Raw genomic sequence first — 22,422 nt, 5'->3', positions numbered from 1 at the left:
TCCTCTGGGAGACCCTATGCAGATCCCTTGTAACCCCACTGGCCTTTCCCCTCTGGCACCCATCCCCTGTATCCCTATAAAGCTAGCCCCCTGCCCCTGCGAGCAGAGAGCTGCCCATCCCTGGCCTCCCCTTCGCCGGAGTACAGACCAATAAAGCTACCTTAATGTGGAACAGCTACACGGCCTCTCGTCTCTCTCTGGTCTGGCTTGGAGGCTGCCCTGCAGAGCTGAGCTGGAATCACGAGCTGACAATCACCAAAGAGCTGACAGCTTCTGCACGGGCCCTCCTAGCCAGCAGCTGAGGGAAGACACCGGGCCTTGGGAAGGCGATTCCTTTTGGGACCATCTCTCCGGACCGGTCACCTCTTCCTCGGTCAGAGCTACTGACCCCTCACCAGCTGTCATATCTAACTACGAAGCTACTAAAACATTTAGTCTCCTAGCTGAACAAACAAGTCCAAGAATGTAGGCAAACAGCACTAAGAATACAGAAGTTGTAAAGAAAGATATAACGGGAATAAAAGAAAAGGCAAAAAATCTTCATGGTATCACTACCACAAATCATACATATATCAACAAAATAAAAGAATAAGAGGGGTCTATTTAGCCCACTAAGAAAGTGCTTGTCATTTGTTCTGTTTTCTAGGCACAAGCAGGAAGTCATCCAATAGGAAAGAAGGAGAAACAGAAAAAACTGCAGTGGTATTTTTCATTAATATTGAATACCAGCTAACAACAAAACAACATATGATATGTGGAAGGCATAAATAATAAAGAACTGGATTTAAAAAAAGTAGTATGATAGAATATCCCAGGTTGGAAGGGACCCACAAGGATCACTAAGTCTAGCTGCTGCAAATAGTGGTAATGCATTCTTAACTGAAAATAATTAATTCTTTAAAAGATGAAATTTCTTAGCAATGCTAAGTAAGTGAATGCTATTTCTTGCTTATAAAAAGATTTTTAATAATATAGGTTTTGACTTTTGTTTAAGGTAATTTAATATTTTAGTTAAGATGGTTTGTATGATATTTCAGTCACCTGCACATACAACTGACAAGGAAGAATTCACTAATGCAATAAATAAAAAAAAAAAAATTCTTTAATTTACAGATTGTTAACTTACAAAGGTGGTGCTTAACCACACCTTTTCTATCCTAGACTTCCCTGGGAATAAGCCTGTATCTTCAAATATTATACAACACATACCTGTATCACCACCATGAATTTTTTTAAACAACTTTCTACCTGCTTTCCAACTCTTCATCAGGTCTACCTCCCACTCACATGCTCCCTTCTTAGCAGGGTCTTCAACCAAGGCTTATGAGCTTATCTCATTTCCACGAAGCTGGTGAATGCTGGAAGCAGCTGACAGTGAATGCTGGACAGAAAATGCAAATCTGTAGTTCATGTAGAATACCTGAATCATTAGTGAACTTTAAAACTAGTGACAGCACAGTAATTTTGAATAATATCTTTCATGCTGTCATTATTAAGCGGTAGATATTTTTAGCCACCAAAAGCCAAATCCATCTGCAGCAGCAGTGTTTCCAAGGAGACAGAATAATTTAAACACATGTGGAACTACATCTCTGTTTTCATCAACTCCTCTCTGTTACTGGAGTACTTCTGAGTCAGATTTCTCATTTGATGGGGGAAAGTGATTTGAATACATAGATTTGAGACTGTAATTTAACAGTTGAGCTTATGCTTTCAGATACATATCCATTACCTACAAATAACAAATGTTAGGATGCAACTCAACTTCAGTCAGTGCTATTTACCAGTGTTTACATTCCAGTGTAACAAAAAAAAAACCAAAAAAAAAGATACAGCTCATCAGTCTTTCAGAATAATTTTGTGAATCACTGACATTTAGTGTAAATTACTGATTTTTTTTTTTTTTTTATTTGATGTTTCTTTAGCAAACATACCAGGCTCCATTTTCTGAAGAAACAGTGAGGAAGAAAGGACACCACTCTAGATGATAATATTGGTAAATAAGTGGACAGCGGAAAAAGCTTCTTCCAGTCTTTTTAGCACTTGTAAGAGTTCTACTGACTTGTTCCAGTTTTTCTTTATGACACAAATTTTTAATAATTTTAGGTCTGCTCTAAGGGAATTCACTCAGTGAATACAAGAAAAATGGATTCATGCATTTACTGATTTTAATCTCTGAAATCTATTAAAACTAAATTCCACTATTTTAGCTTTACAAATACATTTTACTAATATATATACACTCAAATCAATGATAATCACAATTTATTTATATCAATTAATATTTTTGCTTCAAACCAGCAAAACAGAGTCCTGTAAAACAATTATTTCCTACACGTAAAATGTAGAGGTAAATCAGTAGAGAGCTTATTGAAAACCTTGCCCCAGTGAGGCCAATATCAAAATATCCTATTGTTTCAGTGGGCCAGGATTTCTGCCTGTAGTCCTATATTCTCATATAATGTGACTTGATAAACAAATCTGCTTTCTGTACTAAGCAATTTATTTGCTGCTTGCCATCTCCAGACTGTGTGAACTAACAGCTGATGCTAACACAAACTCTGCAGAAGCAAGCAATTTCAACTATTTATTAAAACTCATATATAAATGCTGTAGGTACTACAAGATTTATCACATACACATAACTATATGCATCTTTTCTTTCCTTTATGACAAAGATAATTTTGTAACTGAATTATCAACCACATTCATTCCAAACCTAAAAATAATGCAAAAAATCTACAAAATCCCTTTCAGTAGTTCTGAGGAGCCGTTCTTACTGTTTGTTCACCACTAAATAAGACAGTTCCAGAAGCAGTTCATTTTCCTATCCAAACTCAAAGAAAGCATTTTTAGATCTTCCAGCACTCTCTTCCTGCTGGTAGCATACACTGTATTTTCAACAGTGAGTATTTCCATCACACAAAATGACCTCTCTTCCTACATCTTACTGAGCAACTTCGGCATCAATGAGATGCAATGCGTATCCTGTCACATGAGAAAGCTGCCAGCATCAGGCATGCCTATGATTTCACTGTTTATGGATCTCACATCCGTTGAAACCTCCAAGGCAGGAGAAATAATAATGTGAAAAGCTGCTTCAGAGTCATTTGTGAGGAACAAGCAAGATGCTTGCACATACATTTTTATATCCAAGAAATGTTGTGGCAAGGATCAAGAATAGCTATTTATAACAGGAATTTTTTCACCCTTACCTGTAAATCGGGTTTCTGTGTTTCAGCTCTGTCAGTGCAGAATGAAAGGTTTACTCCCCCTTTTTCCATCCATCAGACAGCAGCCATCCAATAACTGAAGTCATCCTGGCATCCTCTGGAACATGCTCTCTCCCTTATTTCCCACTCCCCACCCCCATCTGCATGCTAGCAAAATGGGAAAACAGAAAGAAGAAAGCAGAACAAAAAAGCACATCTAAAATCCAGCTTTAATAAGCTACTTAGTAGTCAGTGAGGACACTCTGTACAAAAAGGTAATGACAAAATTTAAAGACAAGAAAAAAAAGTCTATTAATAAACCTTCAGCTCCACTACTGAATAGGAATTCTCCCTTTCAGCTCCTTTTTGTAAGGAAAAAACAAGCAAACAGCTGTAGGAACACAGTTACTGCCTGTATACATTCTTTTAGACTGACTCAGCTATCCAGATCTTCAGTGAAGAGTGCTGCTGTGTATTTAGGAAAGCTTGTGATTATCAAAATAACAGTGGTGCTTTTATACAAACGAGGATCTGACATCTCAATACAAATTAGAATAATTCAGAGATAGATGCCAGGAATTTCATACAAAGTACGTTTTCATTCTGTTTGAGGCAGTATTTATAAAATACTTTAAAAAGAATAATTAGTAGATACTTTTTCTTGAATGCTAGCTATTTAAAACTCTACCTGTAAACCTGGTGCATGCACATATATTTTACTGTATTTCTAGTATAGTAGCCAACGTTCAGTGCGCTGCATGAACTTTACACAAAACTTTCCACCTAAATAAGAATTCAAATGCAGAGAATGACTAGGTGAACCAATTTTCAATTCACATGCCTGAAATATACTCCTAGTCTCTTTGTAGCCTCTCAAATCTAGTTTGAAAAAAAATATTTCCAAGACCAGAGTGTTTTTATTTTCTACCTATCTATATAAATCAGGTATCAGCTCAGTTGAAGACAACAGCATCACATTTAGTTTATGACAGTTAAATTACATTTAAAATCAAAATCAAACATGAGTCTTCTAAGCTAAGGTATCATTTACTGCCATATCAAAGCATTTGTACTACAGGATTTCCCCTTTATAGAAAAACATTAAGCAGCAGAAGCTGACAAATACCTTTGTGTTTAAAAATTTTAATCTTCAGCTATAGCTTTTCAATAAAATTAACTGTGAATTCCTTTAAATAAGAGCATCTGTTCTCTTCAATGAATTATTGATCTTTAACCACAGCAAGACTATAGCAATTAGCATACCTTCACTACAAAGTAATAGCTGATTTAGCTTCTGAAAAAATTAGCTGTCAGTCTTATCACAACGAACTGCCAGCAGATCCTGTGCATAACATTCAGATTCTGTCTTTACAAGCAAAGTAGGTGTCTTTTTAACCAAATTACCTCAGTTTAACATAAAACCTCTTCTTAGATGCCTAGAAAAATGGAAATCCCTTCCTGCAAGCATTAAAAAACTATTAGGTTTCAAATCCAAAAAATCAATACAATTTTTTTAGTGGGAAAGAACTGTAGGGAATCCTGAGAAAAACCTAAACAGACTTTTTTTCCTGATAAGCAATTGACTGGAAGACTTCAAAATTTTTTTTTTTTTTTTGATCTGCAGAAAGAAATTTGGAGTTGAGCACCAACACTTCACCTTTCAACCAGCCTGAGTGCTGAGCAAAATGAACAGACATACAGAACTGTAGTGTCACACCTAGACTTAATAAACATTTTTTAAATACAGATGGCAAGGTGCAGCACTGTTCCATCCCCAAAACACCATTGGAACAGCTAGTCAGAGAAATGGGAAGTACAAACAAGTAAATTAGAATGCCTTGCAAAATCTGCTATGAAAATAGGAGATTATTACCAACAAACCCCCCAATAGCTCTACAACAGTCACAGAATGAAGCAACTCTAATACAGACAGTGTTTCTAAAGTAAAACACAAATAGCATTGCTACAAAAACTGATTATCATTAAGTAGGCTGGTGCTTCCCCCACATTCCACATGGGCTGCACACACAAACCTCCCCAGTGGGGTCTGTGCAATCTCCAGAACATAACCTTGCCAGTTTCCTCTGATTTCTGTGTAACATCAGACAGTCCTTGTGAAACTTGCCCCAGTTTGCACATCAAGAATTGAGTAAAGTTGTTTACATGATAAATGCATTTTAAATACATGAAATTCACTTCTGCCAGTACCGCAGGGTGCTGAGGACATTCTCCTGTGCAGGCTGGGGCATTTGGCTGCCCGGGCATGAGGCCAACCTACACACCGCACAGCTGGTGGCCCTGAGAGAGGAAGGCAGCAGCAGCCCCTGCTCACCCTTTGCCAGGACCCTTTCTTCAAGTTCAGCCTCTTGCCCTTGGCCCCTGCTGGAGCTGTGCTCCCACTGCTGCAGCCCTGATGGGACCCAGCCAGGCACTGTCCTGACCCGGAGGGCTGAGCACCCACCCGGCCGCCAAGGGATCCCGGACCTGCCTCTCCACCAGGCTCCCAATCCAGCCTGGCAGCCATCCCCAGGCCTGAGCTGCTCCATACTGCTGAGCTGCCCTCGGCTTCTGTCTCACCTGCTCTTTCCAAGCCACCTGCTGCGCTGGCTGCTCCCTGGCAGAGCACCTGGACCTGACTGTCCCTTTCCAGAGCCAGCACCTGCTAAATCTTAGCAATGCTTTCCAGCTCCAAAGTGTCATTATTGGACTAATTAACCACATATCCACAGAGATGGAGAAAGGCAAACTGAATCCAGGTTTGTTCCCAGTTCCTGCTGTGACTCAAGGGATTACTCTTTGTACTTGCATTTGTTTGGTTATTCCTCCTATTTTTTAACTTACCTCTAGTTGATACTCCATCCAACACACATTTATCTTTTTTCTCCAGAGCTATTACACTGGAAAAAAGGAAAACTTCACCAGGAAGCAGATTCCTGACGCAACTTCCTTCTCTCTTCCTTTCCCTGATTATGTCTGTTGCTACCAAAATATTTACTTCTGTTTTCTCTGACTCTACAAAGAAAGAAGTTTCTTTTGGGAATCCCTGTATGGAATAGTTCGACAGGATTGCCTTCTTCCTGGATAAACCTTCAGGTTATGGGACTGGATAGCACCTTCTAAGTTTCTCCTGAAATGCAAATCTTTCCAAGTTCAAGAGAACATAAACAATGGCTGAGGGAAAAATGGTCTTGTAGCTACACATATCTCAAAGAACTCTGATTACTGGTAATTAACATCTCTTGATCTCCACTTGATACACCACACACAGGCACTCACACAGCCCCTGGATCCCAGCAGCTATCCTCAGGTTATGTAAGTTTATGATATCTTATCATACAGCCGTTCACTAAAAACCAATTACCGTACATCTCTCCCGTCAAGTGTGAGAGCAGCACTAACACTCCTCATGAAGGCACGGGTGGAGCTTGATGTACCAGTCTGTTCACCAGGCCACTGACTGCAGGCTCAGACATTTGCCTAAGACAAGCAGTGGCTACTGGCTGGCTCAGAGGCAGAAGAGCTATCACCTGACCTGTTAATGTTGTAAGAGGTCAGGTCTCCCACAGCAAAATCTGAAAGATTGCTCCTTGGATGCTGAAACAAATTTCTCACACAGGTCTAGAAATAAGACCCTTATTCACAGTTCTGCTAGCAGGATCCAGGAAGGTATGTCATGTTCCAACACATTAGATCTACTAGATCTCCTGAATGGAGACAGAAATTTTAACACCTTGTTTCTCAGCATCCTACACGTCTGTACAAAGATACTTGAAAGGAGAGGAACCTGGCTTGTAAGGCAGCAACAAGACTATGTGAATTTCACAGCCAATGCCAGTTCCATGTGGATATCAGGATATCTGGTGTTGTTACAAAATGTGCCACCATGGTCCCCAAGCAGATTAAACACTAATAGAGGGGAAAAAAAAAAATAGATGAATGAACTATGTATGACTTACTGGGGTGTACACAGCTACCTGGAAAAATCCTGCATGGTCAAAAAAACTGAAACCCACTGATGTTTGATTATGAAACCCAGGCCAAGGTTTCCTTAATTTGAAGTAGCTGGCATTGCCAGGAAATAACATATGATTTATGATTTATGACTGAAAACAAATGGAAAATGGATCTTTCTTTCTCACAAATGGTAGACAAATGCCATCATCTAGTCTTAAGAAATGCCTGCAGAATTCCAGTATTCTGAGGTTTAAGTAGTCTGAAGCTATCAAACAGGATGTGTGTGATACAGTTTCCATGAGTCTTTGGAAAAAAAAAAAAAAAACAACTCCACAGTCAAACAGCAAAGTAAAACTGCAGAAGCCATACAACAAGCTATTTTGGCTGCAATGCCCTACTGACTGCATTCAATGAAGCCTGAAGGGATGACACTTCAGGTTGGAGGAGGTGGTGGATAATTATGGGCAATGCACAATGAAAACACATCACCCTATATTTTGAAAATCAAAACTGCTTCAGGAAAGAACAGGATTAATTAACGACATCATTCATAAATTTTTACTCTTTAATAGAACCTTGAAGATTCTACTGTGTCTGAAGGAGCTGAACAATGTTTTCTCCAGTTCAGAGCAGCAACAAACCAAGTCCTTTTTTCTAAGGCACATCATACTAGTCAAGGGATCTGGCACTTGAATACATTCCTCCTGTTACATTAGGAGGATTTAACTATCAAGGAGCTGTAAGAACCACACTGAGATGCTCAGCTTGCAGACTGAGCTCTGGGTGGGAGGCCAGAGAAACAAGAGGCCATGAACTGCTAACTTTGGGATGACAAAGGGCACAAAGACTGGTGATGCTGGCCAGGTGAATGGACACTGAGAGACACAGCAGGAACTTATTAATAACAAAGTATAGGAAGTCAGGTGACACCAGCGAGGTGGATGGACACGGAGAGGGCGGCAGGAGCTGAAGACTCAGGAGGAGAAGCAAGACTTTCCCGCACAGGGACTGTGAAGGTGCAAAGCCCAGGGGTTCCTTTGCTGGGGGTCCCTCCTCAGAGGCACCAGCTCGAACTGTTTCTGTGTTACTGCAGCCGGAATAAATGGCTTTACAGACATGTGAGGCTCTGCTGTGGACAACCTGGGGTGGGACTGGTGAAGAAACCCGGCCTGGCCGTGTGATAGGGCTGTGCTGGGGGTCCTGTGGGCCCTCCGGGTCCCTGGAGCCGCCTGCTGGGAAGGGGCTCTGGTCCCAGCTGTGGAAGCGTGGCCTTGGGAGTGTGACTGGCAGAGCCTCGGGAATGGGCAGACTGGGAAGTTTCATCAGTGGGGCAAGTGGGGAATGACTACACTGCTTATTGCACTGCTGAAGGCCAAAAACAGCTGCCTTAGTTTTAAGACAAACAGTACTGCAGCAGCCATTATAAATAAGTTTTTCTTTACTCCTTGATAAACAAAACCACGGAAAACCAAACCAAATGTTGCTTTCCTCTTAAAATATATGTAGAGAGTTCATGTGAAATAAAGATTAAAACCAAAACCAAACAAAAAAAAAAAAAAACCCACACCACAGAAACCTCCACAAAAATAGTGCCAGGTGAGAACAAAACTGAAAAACATATTCAAGGCAGACTAATTTCAAGCTCTTAGAAATGCAAGTTACATAAACTTCAAGTTTCTCAGACTCTCACCCACTTACCAACATCCAATTTATATTCCTTCAATCAGCTCAAAAGTATAGTCATCTGCCTTCAGTCAAAGCAAAAGTCGTATAATAAACGACACAAAAAGAGATAAAAAGGTAAGCAAGGAACTTTTGCACAAGAGTATACATGGATTTCCATTAACTCATCTGTGACTATCTCATAAAGCAGCTTTCTACCATGGAAATTTTTTCCAATTTTGCTTATTTGCATACCAACTAAGTCAGGTAAGCTCTTGCCAAAATCCGGAATTGACTTCTCATAACTAAATAACAGTACAAAACCTAAAACATTAGACTTCAAAAACAAGCTTCTCTTGAACCATAACCTATGCTTCATGACTGAAAGGCAAATTTAAACAAACCTGAAAAAGTTTACTAACCCATTTTTGATTAGCATAAATAAAAATTCTTGGTTTTCAGCCCTATCTGCTCCAGTGATGGTGGCACAGCACAGTAAGGGAAAAGAGGAGGTACTACCCCTTTTGAAAGGAACACAGACACAGACTGACAGCTAGGTCAGGGAGGAACACCACTTTTCACTGCTATGACACAGGCACCTTATGAGATTTTACTTAGTCACCACAGCTGACTACCTGAAAGATTAGTAGAGCTCTTTTTCTGCTTATTTTGCAGGCAAGAGTTTCTTCTTTTATTTATATTCCTCTTCCTCTACTAATGCACTGACTTGATGAAATCTTTAAGCTTAATAAAATGTGCAGAAACATAAATGTGTGAAGCCAAATATTATGAGCTTAGGCAGCTATACCACAATTAGTTACAAACAGTAAAGGTGGAAAAACATTAAGAACAGGGATAATATCTAAATACATTTCCTCCAAACATTTGATGCTTACTCCAACTGTGGGCATGTCTCATTTTTCCAAGAGTAAAATTAAAAATCAACTAGATTTAGATAAATTTCACCCTGAATGTTATAATCCTGGTTTCAACCGTATGCACAGTGTCCTAATCCTACTAATTTGGTTCTTCCTGACAAGTTTCTGCTCCCTCTACCCAGCCCAGCTTCATTCATGGGTCTACAGCTACCCTATCTTCAGCCTCACCTATTGGTCATATTCACATTCATTCATATTGGTCACTAAAAGTAGCCTCTAGACTTTTATCAGGGATTGTGGGGCTGCCCACAATCAGTTCACACAGATTACCAGAGAAGTCACAAGGCTACACTGATACCTAAAAGTCACGCTTCTTCTGTATTAGATTTTGGATTTTGCCCCATGTGCCACATGTATCCATGTGCCAAACAGTGATCAAATGAGGTCTCAAATGGTGAATCAGGTCCTCGAGTACATTATACCAACAAAACATTTTTTTTTCAAATAAAAATTTCTGGTGTAAAAAATTAACATTGTTTTACATTTCTACCAATGAAAGTACTACATTTTTAAGTACACTTGTGCAAAATTTAACTCCAGAAGTCACTGAAGGAGCTCCTCCTTTACCCCATGCATACTTTTAAGAAAGGCCATGCACTGTTGCTATTGATAGTACTCACTGCTCTTCCCCAGTGCTGCTGATGCACAGCTCACCAAAACCGACACGGGAAGAGCATCCGAGGAAATCATGTCCAATTCATAAGGACATGTGATTAACCAGTACTACCAGCCTTTCAATACAACCACTTCCTTGGGGCCATTCTCATACCTGTTCCATGTATGGTTTTGTCCTAGTGTGCTTGTTTTCGTTTTAATAACGTAATTGACTCTTTAAAGAAAAATCACGATTGTACATGAAACAAACATAAGAAGTTATGCATCACATAAAGATTAAACATCTTTAATCACAAAAGATGAAGAGTACGGCATTAAGCTAAGATATTGAATGAATAGGAAGCATATATAAAGCTTGTAAGTGACAGAGCTGTTAAAAAAAGGAGGAAAAAATTATATGAAAGATCAGTTGCTTTTTCAGAAACTCAGAGTGTGCCTAATTTTTCTCCTTGTAAAATGAAAGGTCATTATTTACCTTTTTGCTCCATCATAGCTAAGGAGAACTTCAAAATGTACATAATTTTGCTGATAAATTAAAATGTCCTCATTCCCCAAGTGACAGGAAATTCAGCTGCACCAAAGAAAGCAGTGTTCTGCAAAAATGGACCTGTGCCTTCACATACAAATCTGCAAATGCATTCTAGAAGAGAACACTCACTTGGCAGGGAACAGGAGTCTAGTCCCTATTTCCAAATCAATCTTGTGAACAAGCCCATCTATCCCTACACACAAGCGAGTGCCCCAATATGAGAGTGTTATGCCCCATTTCATCCAATAGCAACCAAGAGAAATGGCAGGCCCTTGCCCAGCACTCTCTTCCCAACATTATTTTATAGCTTGTCCATTACATTGTATCTCTGAAAGAGGCAGGTGTCAATTTCAACACTTTCAGGCCAAGAAAAACAGTAACCAAGTCTCTAATTTTCTTCGGAACTGCTCTCAACTACAATAAACAAGTACGTGTCTATCATTGGTACAAGAGAAAATCCTACTATGCTAAGGGTTCACCCATAGAAAAGGGATCAGTGCTTTGGATTTCCAGTGAACAGAGCTGACTGTACTCAAAAGCTCATAAATTCAGACAACCTACAATGCTAGTATGTCCATTTCAGCAAGGTGGGAGCCCCAGTGAAATGAAGGATGACTGAATTTCTCTTTGCATGTTTTGCAGACACAAGCTCTACTGGCTATGTTAAAAACACAGGAAGCATTACTTTAAAAGTTGTAGCTGCAGAGAGACATCAAATGGATTTTCTGACTTGCAAATGTCTTTTTAATCACCATCAGTGCAGCAGCAGGCCTGCAAGAAAACGCTTAGCAGAATCACGAACTTTGAAGGAGCCATACCAACAGAACGTCAGGGTTGGCATTGAAAAACAGGACAGTCAACAACCAGGAATTAATTTAAACAGCTTTCTCAAGACAAGTCAAACAAGGAAAGACAAAAAAATTGTCACTGGGCAGAGAGAGCTCTTTTAAGACAGATCAGCTTCTCAAGAGAGGTTCTGGAAGAATCCCAAAGTTGTCATTAAAACCAAAAATCCTCACTTCTTACATAAACTGTTAAGCCTTAGGCTAGGAACGATTTTCAAAGCAGTGACAGAATCTGCTTTTTTTTGCATAATTGTGAGTAGATAATAATTTTTGGTGAAGTTAATGAGCAATAGAAGCTGAGAACGGGCCTTCCTTTGGTGTTCAGACATACAAAATCGGAAAGTCATATGCAATGAGAAGTCATTCAAGCTCTCCTTTATTTAGAACAATTGTTTATATTCAGTATGTCTGTAAGGGAGAGGTGCAGACAATGGTCTTCACAGTCTTCCTACTGTATCCCTTACAGATCTTCTTATACAAACTCAATCAAAAATTGTCTGAAAAACCTGTCCAGTCAGGTAGCTGTGTCCAATGATGAGAGATACAGCTCGAATGTAACTAGAGGGACTTGCGTGGAAGAAATTTGCCTTTGATGATCAGATGGTTCCCATCTGACAGGTAGGTGGTATGATGAAACAAAGATGGCACCAAAGATGGTACCCTTATATAGCTACATCAAATAGGGAAAATACTGAAGTTTGGCCATCAGACAATCCCTTCAGTATCTCTGCTGTATATTGGATATGTAGAAATACAGTGTACAGCACAAGTCAAACACCTGTCTTTGTAACCAAGCTGACTTCCCTATTAGCACGACCATTAGCACTTCCCTGAGAATAACAAGGGAACAGTTCTAAAACAGGCCTCACCTGTAAATAGATTAAGTATAAAAAGGTAAAGGGTATTATTCACTAAATGTTATGGATTGAAATGTAATAGAAAAAGTTCAATATAAACTGGAAGACACAGGAAAGCCATCTCAAATATTTTCATTTATCACATGAATGACTCTTTTTTGCTATTTTAACCTACTAATGAACAGTTCTGACCAAACACTTTCACAAGCAACATGAAAAATATCCATTTTGGAACAACTTAAAATTCTAGAGGAATGCTGATCACTCTATACAGATTGAAAAGATTAATTCCCTAATTATTTATTACTAAAATTAGACTAAATATGAATTTAAATCTGTTTTAAATATATTTTTAAAAATCTAATGGTGAGATGCACGCAATTCAATATATTCTAATAAACATTATACTTCATTCTAGGGACACAATATGGTAAGAGAACAGAAAAACAGGCAATTTTAGCTATATTCATGGGGCTTTCCTCCTCTCTGACTGACATTTACAGACTTGATCTTTAACATCCCTTAAGGAAAACAACAGTTTTGCAAATAATTGAGTTGCAGTTTAATTAATAATGCATTCATTTCACAGATAATGTATCACTATAAAAGCTACAATTTTTCCATATCTTAATAGGAATTTTAGTCACACCCAGGATCAACAGCAGTATGAGTAGAGTGTTTCATCAGTAGTACAACAGATACTGACAAGAAAGCCTGAAAGTGATCAATTCAGGAGCTATTCTAAGTCTTTAAATTACCTTCATTAAGCACAAAACATGTTAGTAATTTTTTTTAATATCGGCATTTTTATCAGACTGCTACTAAAAAGAAGACTGAAGTAATTACTTTTATTCAGTAGTTATTCTTAAATTTAATCCACACCGCATTCTAGAAACAAAAGTGAGAGTTTTCTTTAAAATCCCTCTTCATAAGGGAGGTATCACAACCAAAGAACTCAGCAAGAGCATCGGTTCGGTGCAATCATGCACTGACACCTAGTGAATGCTTGCAGTTAGGAAATCCTGTTGCTTATCTCCTCATTGCCCGTGCACGACAAGTGTCACCAACACACTCATACTGACAAGATGCTTCAAACACAAGGTTTCCCTCCTTCCAATTAGGGAGACATCAGGATGTGCAGTCTTTCTTGTACACGAGCGTGAGAAGACACATACAGTATCTGACCTGCTCAAAAACGTGTATGTCCCTGTAAATGAGTCACTACTTCTTTATTTCTCATGCACAATGGCAGCCTAGTGACTAGTGCTCAGTATGGCAGTGAGGACAAGCAGACAGGCAAGTTCTTTGAGACGAGATGGATTTTGCAAACCCCCAGCTCCACTCAGGGAGTCAGCTGGCTCCACACACAGCACAATTGTTTTCTTTCCATTATGCAGCAGATGGTGCTGGAGATGATCTGAAAAGCCCTTAAATGTGAACGGCACATGCAGAGAAACAGTGGAGACTGCAACCAGAGGATTTATAGCCGAGAACAATCTGGGGTCAGTGATTATGTCATCACATTGTCACTCCTAATGCGTCTCAACAGAGATGCAGAAGCTAGCTGTTCGACCCATTCATCGAGCTTCATGCAGAATCACCAGCCTCACATCCTCACCAGAAACAACAAAAAGTGCCTGACATTGTTACTCAACTCTTGTTCTTTAACTGCATTTAAGAGATCCCTTTTCCTAAACTTTTCACATTTCTTCAGCCTAAAACCCAAGGTAGCAACTATCTGTTCTCTTGAATTCTCAGGGAGCACTGGACAAATTATTCAGTGAAAAACTGCACTGCCTAATATTACAAGCAAAGCCAGAAAAATAAATGCCAAAATAAGCCTTCAAGCTCTTACAAGTGGGTTGAGGTTGTGTTGGAGGGCTGGGGAGGAGGGGCAATGCAATACACTGCTGTCCATCACTGTAAATCTTTTCAGACCCATGTTCAAAATTCCAGTTTTCATAGCTTGATTTTCTTGCATTTCCAAACAGAATGTTCCAGAATCACATACACCATTATAAATTAAATACTACTGCAGCCTGTAAGCATTTTTCCAATACTGGCACTGAATTGACTTTGGTGGAAGTCAGTTGAAAGAAAAAGATAAAATTAATCATTCCAGAACTTCTAGCTTCACCTGAAAAAAAATTACGTACATCCAGGGTATTCATGCTTGGCTCTGGATGCTAAGCTGAATTTCTCTCTCATGTATATACAAGTTATTTTGTTATAGCTATAATGTACATAAGTGATAGCAGTAGTGAAAAGTCTTTTACCAATGAGTATTTGGACAAAGTTATTAACTAAATACTAGGTTGCCCTACTCCTGTACGATCCTTCTCCAGCAGAACTGCTTGTCTTTGGATGAGTAGCTTCAGTGGTAGAGATCAAAGTGGTGTTTTTTCCTTTTCATGATTCCATAATAATCCCACATCTGTGTGTGGTGACAGTGGCAGGGGGAAGCAGAAATCTCCCTACCCAAACCGTGAAGACCAGCAGGAAACTGGCAGCTGACGTTACTTTCCAAATTTGTTTTTCATACATCTCTAAATTACCTTTCACATGTCATGAGGATAAATTTCTTAGATGTACTATTCAGAGGCTTTTATAATTTAAGTTTACCTAGTTTACCCGTGCTGTTTTTCAGCAACTGCATAATTCCCGTTTTCTTTTTTACCGGTTACAAAGCAAAACAACCCAAGCTAAACTGTGGGGTTATGGAGAGAACTTGACACATCTGAATAACTGGCTTCTTATTTTGGAACGAATGCTCAGAAGGAAAAACAGCAACACACAAAACCTATCTAACTTAGGCAAATGACCCAAGCAGAGTTACTCTATCAAGGCTGATACTACAACTATTTGGTTCAGGATACATCCCGAACATCCCATATCACTTGTGCTCATCTGAGATGGTGAGGGACAGACACTGAAAAAGACACCAAATTATTGCCACTGTTAATAAATTCTAGTCTGTGAAACAAGTGCAGTATTTTGAGACCCTTCACTTTAAAAACCTAGTGTAACGCTGTTAAAGAAGTAAATATTTTATGAATGCCTCTTGGAAACAAGTTGAAGCCAAAGTAAACATTAGCAGAAGCCAACGCAAATCTTGAGCAACTTAAACTCTCATTACTGTTTATAAGCATCTACAATGTTCACAAATACATAAACATACAAATTTCTAGGTATATACAGGGCTCTCCCCTTTGTGGAGACTGTATCTGGAAGACAACATGTTTTTCTACCCTATCACTACAGTAAGGCTTGACAATTTTTCCATCATCTCTTATACGATGTTAAAAATTAGAACAGGTAACTGTATTCTTGTCAAATAGAAATTCACATTTAGGTGTAAACATATGGGCAAAACACAGATTATTAAGGGGAGGGACATGACGGGGAACAGCAGGTTGCCTGATCAGCTTTCAAGGATCAAAATTTCTTCTGTAATAAAGAGTATTTATACCCCCTCAAACCAGTATCCTGCTTTGCCGTTCAAAAATCCTTGTTGCCATGGGAACTGCAAAAGAAGCCAGTTGTGACATAGGAAGGCTATAACAGAAACAAGTCTGCTGTGAAATGACCAACAGTCTAGGGTTTTGTATAAAAAATGCTTGAATAGTTTTAACCTGAAAACAAAATGCTGCCTCAAATCTTACTTCCAAATCCTCCTTCCACAAATATTTTGCAAATTTTCACTAAAACTTGATCATAGAGATAGATATCGTTTATACAAAATGAGGCAAGTTTGTGTTTCATATCTACTACATCCAGTGCAAAAATACCTACTTCCGTATGTGCCTTTTCCAGATACATTTGGTACAAAGTGTACATTAGTGATTTACATTACTGTACTGTGTGTAGAGGGACTGAGCAAAAAGATCTCAAAAAACCAGAAGACACAAAAGACTAAAGCACACACATGCAAAAAAATACTGCATAAGACAAACTATATAAAGCAAGACTTCTAATGCAATTGTTTAAAAGAGGATTTCAAGGTTATACATGCAATTTGCCCTTTGTGTTCTCACCAGGTAGCAAACAGTGCTTGATTACTAAAATAGAACATCATGCCTTTTGAGAAGGCTGTTGGCACTTCAAAGCAAAGTGAAAAAGCAGTGTCAAACCCAGTCATGCAATTCCCACTTGAACACAAACAGTTCACAGAAGTGTGAATAAAAAAACCCAACAGGATGATGATCGAGGGATCCATGTAATAACATGGAATGCATACTTTCAAACATAACCCTTTCAGCACCCCATTGTAATCTTATCAAGACATTAGATTTATTTCCCTGTCAAATATGTGTACAATACAAAACGTCTTCAGAACACCACATGATAAGCACTGCACTGAAATGATGTGACCTCTAGGTCACATATGCTGATTTGTGACACAACAATGAAGTTGGGGAGAATCCTGAAGAAAACAGTTTTGCAAAACAGTTACCTGCAAAGACTGCTTCTATATGTCAAAGCAGTCTCATATGTGTATAGAATACCTTTTAACATTATAACTACTTAAGCATCAGATTATGACAAACTAATTTAAAAAGGATCCTTCAAAACTAGGTACAAGTCTTATCTGCAGACTGGCTCACGGTTCCAGATTGCTTTGCGGAACCATCAATTAGGAAATACATACTTTTTTATCTGTTCTAACAACACTTGCTTATCAGACAGCACATTATACAGAATGTATTATCACCGAAACCAATTAGTTTGGATTACCTCCATTTCATCCCCCTCCCTGGAGTGCAGATAAGAGCAGCTATCTCCAGTTTGGCCATGCCCATTCTCCTTTTTGACCTAGCCTGCACACTGGCACAGAACTGCACAGGTCTTGCAAAATGCTTGGACAAATCATCAAGTAACTGAGGATATTGAGAGTAATGGAAGGCATTCCCAACGGAGAGGGTATTTGCCTGGGAAATGGGAAATGCAACAGGCTTTTCTTTTTTACCTGTCAAAGCCATACAGCAAACAGGATGAGGGGGAGGGGGAGCAGCAACACCTGCATCTTTATTAAGGTTTGAAAAAGTATTTAAACTGGCCTCAGGAAGTCAAGCAATTTACAACACCAGTAACCAGGGAACCAGTTCGGTGTGAAAAACTTTTGAAGGTAAAATTTTACTTTCAGAATAGTGTGGCATTATTCATTTGACAAGTTTTTAGAATTAACAAAAATATAAGCTTCCTTAAATGGGTTGTGGGGTAAGAGAGTAACTAATATAGTACAATGATGCATACTAGAAACAGCAAAAAACAAAGGAAAATATTAAATCTTCTAGATCATTTTACATGCATGTATCAGTCCTTCACTTAACACTGCATCTATTAGATGAATTCTTTTCCCAGTAACACAAATGCTCTGTTTTTCTCAGATTCATACATACATTAGGAAGATATCTTCACTGCCAGAGACATCTGTGAGAGACTGAAAAAACTGATGTCTAGAGACATTCTGGGGTGCATGTATGAGGGGGCAGGTCAGTCCTTGCCCTGGTGAGGCAGTGCCCTTCTCCACACCCCTCCACCCCAGAGCCTGTATCCCAGCCCTGCAGTGGCTGCCAATCCCTGGCACAGGGGAGGCAATGCTCCACACCCCACCCCTGGAGCCCCTAACCCAGCTCCTAAGTGGCCAAATGACCAGAAGTCCCATGTGGGGGAAGGGCTCAGGAAAGCCAAGGGGTATTTAAGGCCAAACACAAGGCAATCAGATGTCTTGACCATACTTCCTCTTGGAATTTTTATCTGAATGCCACTGGAATCCAGGAGTTCGTACCTATATGTATCCTTTTCTGCATCTTTTCTGTCTCTGTTTCTTCTTCTAATTCCCTCTTCTTGCAATTTTTGAGTAACTTAAAATTGAACTGGCTTAGAGTTTGCCAAGTTGAATGGGCCAAGTTAATACTTTGAGAAGTGTTTTATATTGATTGAATGCTGCATTAAACCCTTTGTCAAAGTTTCTTTGATTTTCTAAAGTTGCCAGTAAAGTTTTTTTGTTTTTACCTCTTGAGAATACCTTGTCAATATTTCTCCTGTGCCTGTAACTTAGAGTACACGAACAACCATGAGCCCTTTTAAATGTCTCATCGAGTGAGTTGCTTGGGGCCCTTACAGCATCCAAACCTTCTTATCCCCTGGCTCACTGTTTCTCTAAATTAGTGTGCTGGGATTGGCCAGGAGAGAGTTAATTTTCCTCACAGCAGCTAGTGTGGTGCTGTGTTTTGGATTTGTGCTGGAAACAGTGTTGGTAATTCCAGGATGTTTTTGCCATTGCTGAGCAGTGCTCCCACAGAGCAAAGGCATTTTCTGCTCCTCACACGTCCCACCAGTGAGGAGAATGGAGGTGCACAAGGAGTTAGAAGGGGACACAGCTGGGAGAGCTGCCCCCAGCTGAAAACAGGGATATCCCCACACCATATGGTGTCATACTCAGCATACAAACCTGGGGGAAGAAGGAGGAAGGGGGGATGTTTGGAGTGACAGTGTTTGTCTTCCCAAGTCGCCGTTACGTGTGGTGGAGCCCTGGCTGTCCTGCAGATGGCTGAACAGCTGCCTGCCCATGGGAACTGGTGGATGAGTGCCTTGTTTGGCTTTGCTTGTGTGAGTGGCTTTTCCTTTACCTACTGAACTGCCTTTTCCTCAACTCACAAGTTTTCTCACTTTTACCCTTCTGATTGACTCCCTCATCCTGCTGCTGGAGTGAGTGAGCAGCTGTGCAGCATTTAGTTGCCAGCTGGGGTTAGACCAAAACCATCAGTCACCATCAACTACCTGTAGAAGATTCCCCTACAGAAAGTAATCCAAACCACAGTTCAGCCCCATTCACCCCCCCTTCACTTTGAACAAATAGACTGATGTAGTACATCCATGCAGTAGCATCTGTCTGTGGTTAAAGCAAGCTGAGCTATCAGTGTGACAAGTGCCAAACTAGGCTGTCTGCTGTTCTGTAGCATCTCTACAAGGCCATTTGTTTCCAAAATACAACAATTTACAATAGCGAATGTGTGTTGTAACACGCATTACAGCCTCCTGCAGTTGCTTATTGCTTATTCCCTCCACAGCCGTTGCTATGCAATCCCAGAGGCAGGAAATAATTTTGAATTGTCATTAGAACAACCTGACAGAATCAAAAATCTAGATAGTCAGACACAAGACCTATCAAAAAGATAAATTCACAGCAAGGTACCACTGCATGCTGCAAACACTTCTCAGACTATTACACAAGTAAGGGTCCCCAAAGAGTGCAGAAGCCAGTCTACATTCAAGCACTTTATATTCCATATATACTACCTAACCCGAAATACAAATAGATTTCCCAAGGTTCAACCAAACTTCTACCACATATTGCAGAGAGTTCTATTTATTTCACAGTAAAAGCTAAATAGATCTAAAAAGCTTTATGATACTTCAGAACACTTTAAAATAAAGCATGCTTAGTCACAAAATCTCTCTCCACTTTTTCTCATTTTACTGCATTCTCTAAAACAAATTATGATGAGATTTTTAGTGACTAGTGAGGGATGTTACTGAGCTAACCTGAACTATTGTTCAAACAGTAAACACATAAATAATATACTGAAACAATAGCCACAGGTAAGAACAGGCATACAATTTTCCTTACAGTCAATTTTTAAAAGCTGTATTTTAGAGATTACTTTAACCTGCTTTCCTCTGACAAGACTAAACAGCATAGAAGTTATTCTGGAGTGACCTTAGGGTATGCCACTCCAGCATCTTTGCCCTTGGGTCTTTATTTATGTTGCCACTTTTCAGGGTAAATACACTAAAATTTACAAATCTCTTACAGCTTTATTTTTTCCATACACACTATACAAAAATTCATTCTCCAATTTGCACACTGATAAAGTAAGGGTGACAAATGTGGATGTGAAATCTTTTGTGGCAGACTTTTGTTAGCAATCTTTCCCCAGTAGAACATATCCTCATTCAAAACGCTGCAATATATGGTGGGTATAATTAAACATAAAGTGTGAAAGAACATGGGAAACTGAGCATGTTTTTCACCCTGAAGGAATCTGTTCATTATTTAGCTCTACTAGCCCGCGTCAGCAACTGCCTCTCACAACTGCGTGTCTTCCTGTCTACTTAGATCAGAAGATGTTTTAGATGAAGAATAAACTGGAGGTATCTTGTCGCTCCAGAGTTTGCTGTCCTGAGTGGAGATAGAACACAGTTTCTCACACAGGACTAGCACGGTCTTGCAGCACCACAGGACCTATCTAGAACCACAGACTAAACAGAAGTTCCCTGAGACGCTTCCCATTTACTGCGCTATGCCGGGGCCAGCTGGGGCTACCCCAGCTCTGTCCGCGCCCTCCGTGCAGCGAGGCGGCCAGGCCCGGGCGCTGTGTGCCGCCAGCCGGGCAGACACCCCCACACACCGAGGGGCTCCGAGCCGACGGGCGCAGCGGCGGCTGAAAGTGCTGGGCCAGCGGCAGCACCGAGGGACAGCGAAAACCCCGGGAGCCCTAAAGGGGTGCCGCAGGCCACCTCACCTCGCATCCCTTTACGCCTCAGGTGTCGCAAACGCCAGGAAAGACAGGCGGTCTTACAGGCGAGGATCCGATCTGGGGACAGCCGCTCCCTCCGGGTGACTCACAAACGCAGATGCCAGTGGGGTTTGTTCTCCTCGCCCGGCTCTCCCAGTTCCTGCGCTGCCAGCGGGTGCGCCGGGCTCCGCCGCCTCTGCGCTTGCAAACGCCCACTGCGCTTGCGGGTCCTCACCTGAGCCACCGGTATTCCAGCGCTTCCTGTCGCCTCCCAGGTTCGCCAGCCGGCCCCACGCCGGCAGCCGCGGCCAACAGGGACGCCGAGCCCCCGCCCTCCATGGCCGGCACAGAGCGCGGCGTGCGGCGCTTTCCCCGCTCCGGGGCGGGGTGACCCCGAGCCGCTCCCGCGGGCCGCTCCGCCCTCCCCGGGCCAGCCCGGGGAGCTGCTCGGCCCCCGCCTCCCGCCCGGGGCTCGCGGTGCCCGGGGAGCGGCCCTGCCTGGCCGGGCTGCCCCGCTCCTTCACCTGCGCTGCGGGCGCCCTCGGGGCGGCGGCCGCCGGGAGGGAGCGGGAGCGGGCGCGGGGCCGCGGCAGCACCGAGCGGCCGGAGCCGCAGGCACAGACCGCGGGGGGATGCTCTGGGGACACGCCCGGCCTTCGCGAGTGTCCCATGTGTCAGCTGGAGATTTGTTTACAAAACAAACAACAAAGGGAGGGGTACCCAAGCAAAACCACAGCGGCTTGTTGTCTGAGGCATTTAATTAATTTTTTTCTTTGTGCTAGTCTTGTGTTAAGCACAAACCCCTCTCAGACATACTGATTGTTTTCAGTCTAAGTCAGACAAATATTTATGTACCTGCATTTTTTTCAAGACCTTTCCCTCCACAAAACCAACCAAACCAACACGAAATTTGTCCTTTAATTACACGATTTTGAATTCTCCATCTCTCCCTATCTTACACCCTGCCCTGACAATTGTTTTTTCACAGCTGAGGTGAAGAATCTAACTAAAACACTGCAGCCTAAGAGCTCACTACACGAGTGTAGTGATACTCATTTCTAGAGTGAACAATCTCAACAGACCATCAGTGGTTGAAAATTGTGGAGAGAAGGGACGTAGGGCATGCACCATGCTACTGTTCCATTGCAAGTGTTTCTGCTGGGGTGCACACCCAAAGCTCGGAGTTATACATCACACAGATCACTGGGTATATCTGGTTTTCTCAATACTCTTCAGAGGATCTGATGTAGAGTGCACATCTGCACATCTATGATGATTATTAGAGATT

At 41.0% G+C, this 22,422-nt stretch overlaps 1 protein-coding gene across 5 annotated transcripts in view; it reads right to left on the bottom strand.

The window, feature by feature from the left end:
• The window catches only part of CSRNP3 (cysteine and serine rich nuclear protein 3), a 107,262-nt gene extending 85,761 nt beyond the window's left edge, over positions 1-21,501 (bottom strand). For 2 of the 5 annotated variants that reach the window (XR_006018249.1, XM_042041396.1), the window contains exon 1: positions 3,216-3,318. Coding sequence is in view for 2 of the 5 variants with exons in the window: in XM_042041396.1 (XP_041897330.1) it covers positions 3,216-3,284 (69 nt within the window). In the remaining 3 variants the exon portion in view is untranslated. Of the gene's footprint in view, positions 1-3,215; positions 3,319-21,140 lie in introns of those variants that run through there. The other 3 variants (XM_042041397.1, XM_042041399.1, XM_042041398.1) reach the window with 2 other exon arrangements.
• Positions 21,502-22,422: the final 921 nt, after the last annotated feature.

Source organism: Corvus kubaryi, unplaced genomic scaffold, assembly GCF_017639235.1.
Source record: "Corvus kubaryi isolate FWS band 111438036 unplaced genomic scaffold, C.kubaryi_AGA036_p1.0 37396, whole genome shotgun sequence".
NCBI lineage: Eukaryota > Metazoa > Chordata > Aves > Passeriformes > Corvidae > Corvus > Corvus kubaryi.
Note: the sequence above shows the minus strand (reverse complement) of the source record. Positions and strands in the feature narration are given on the sequence as shown.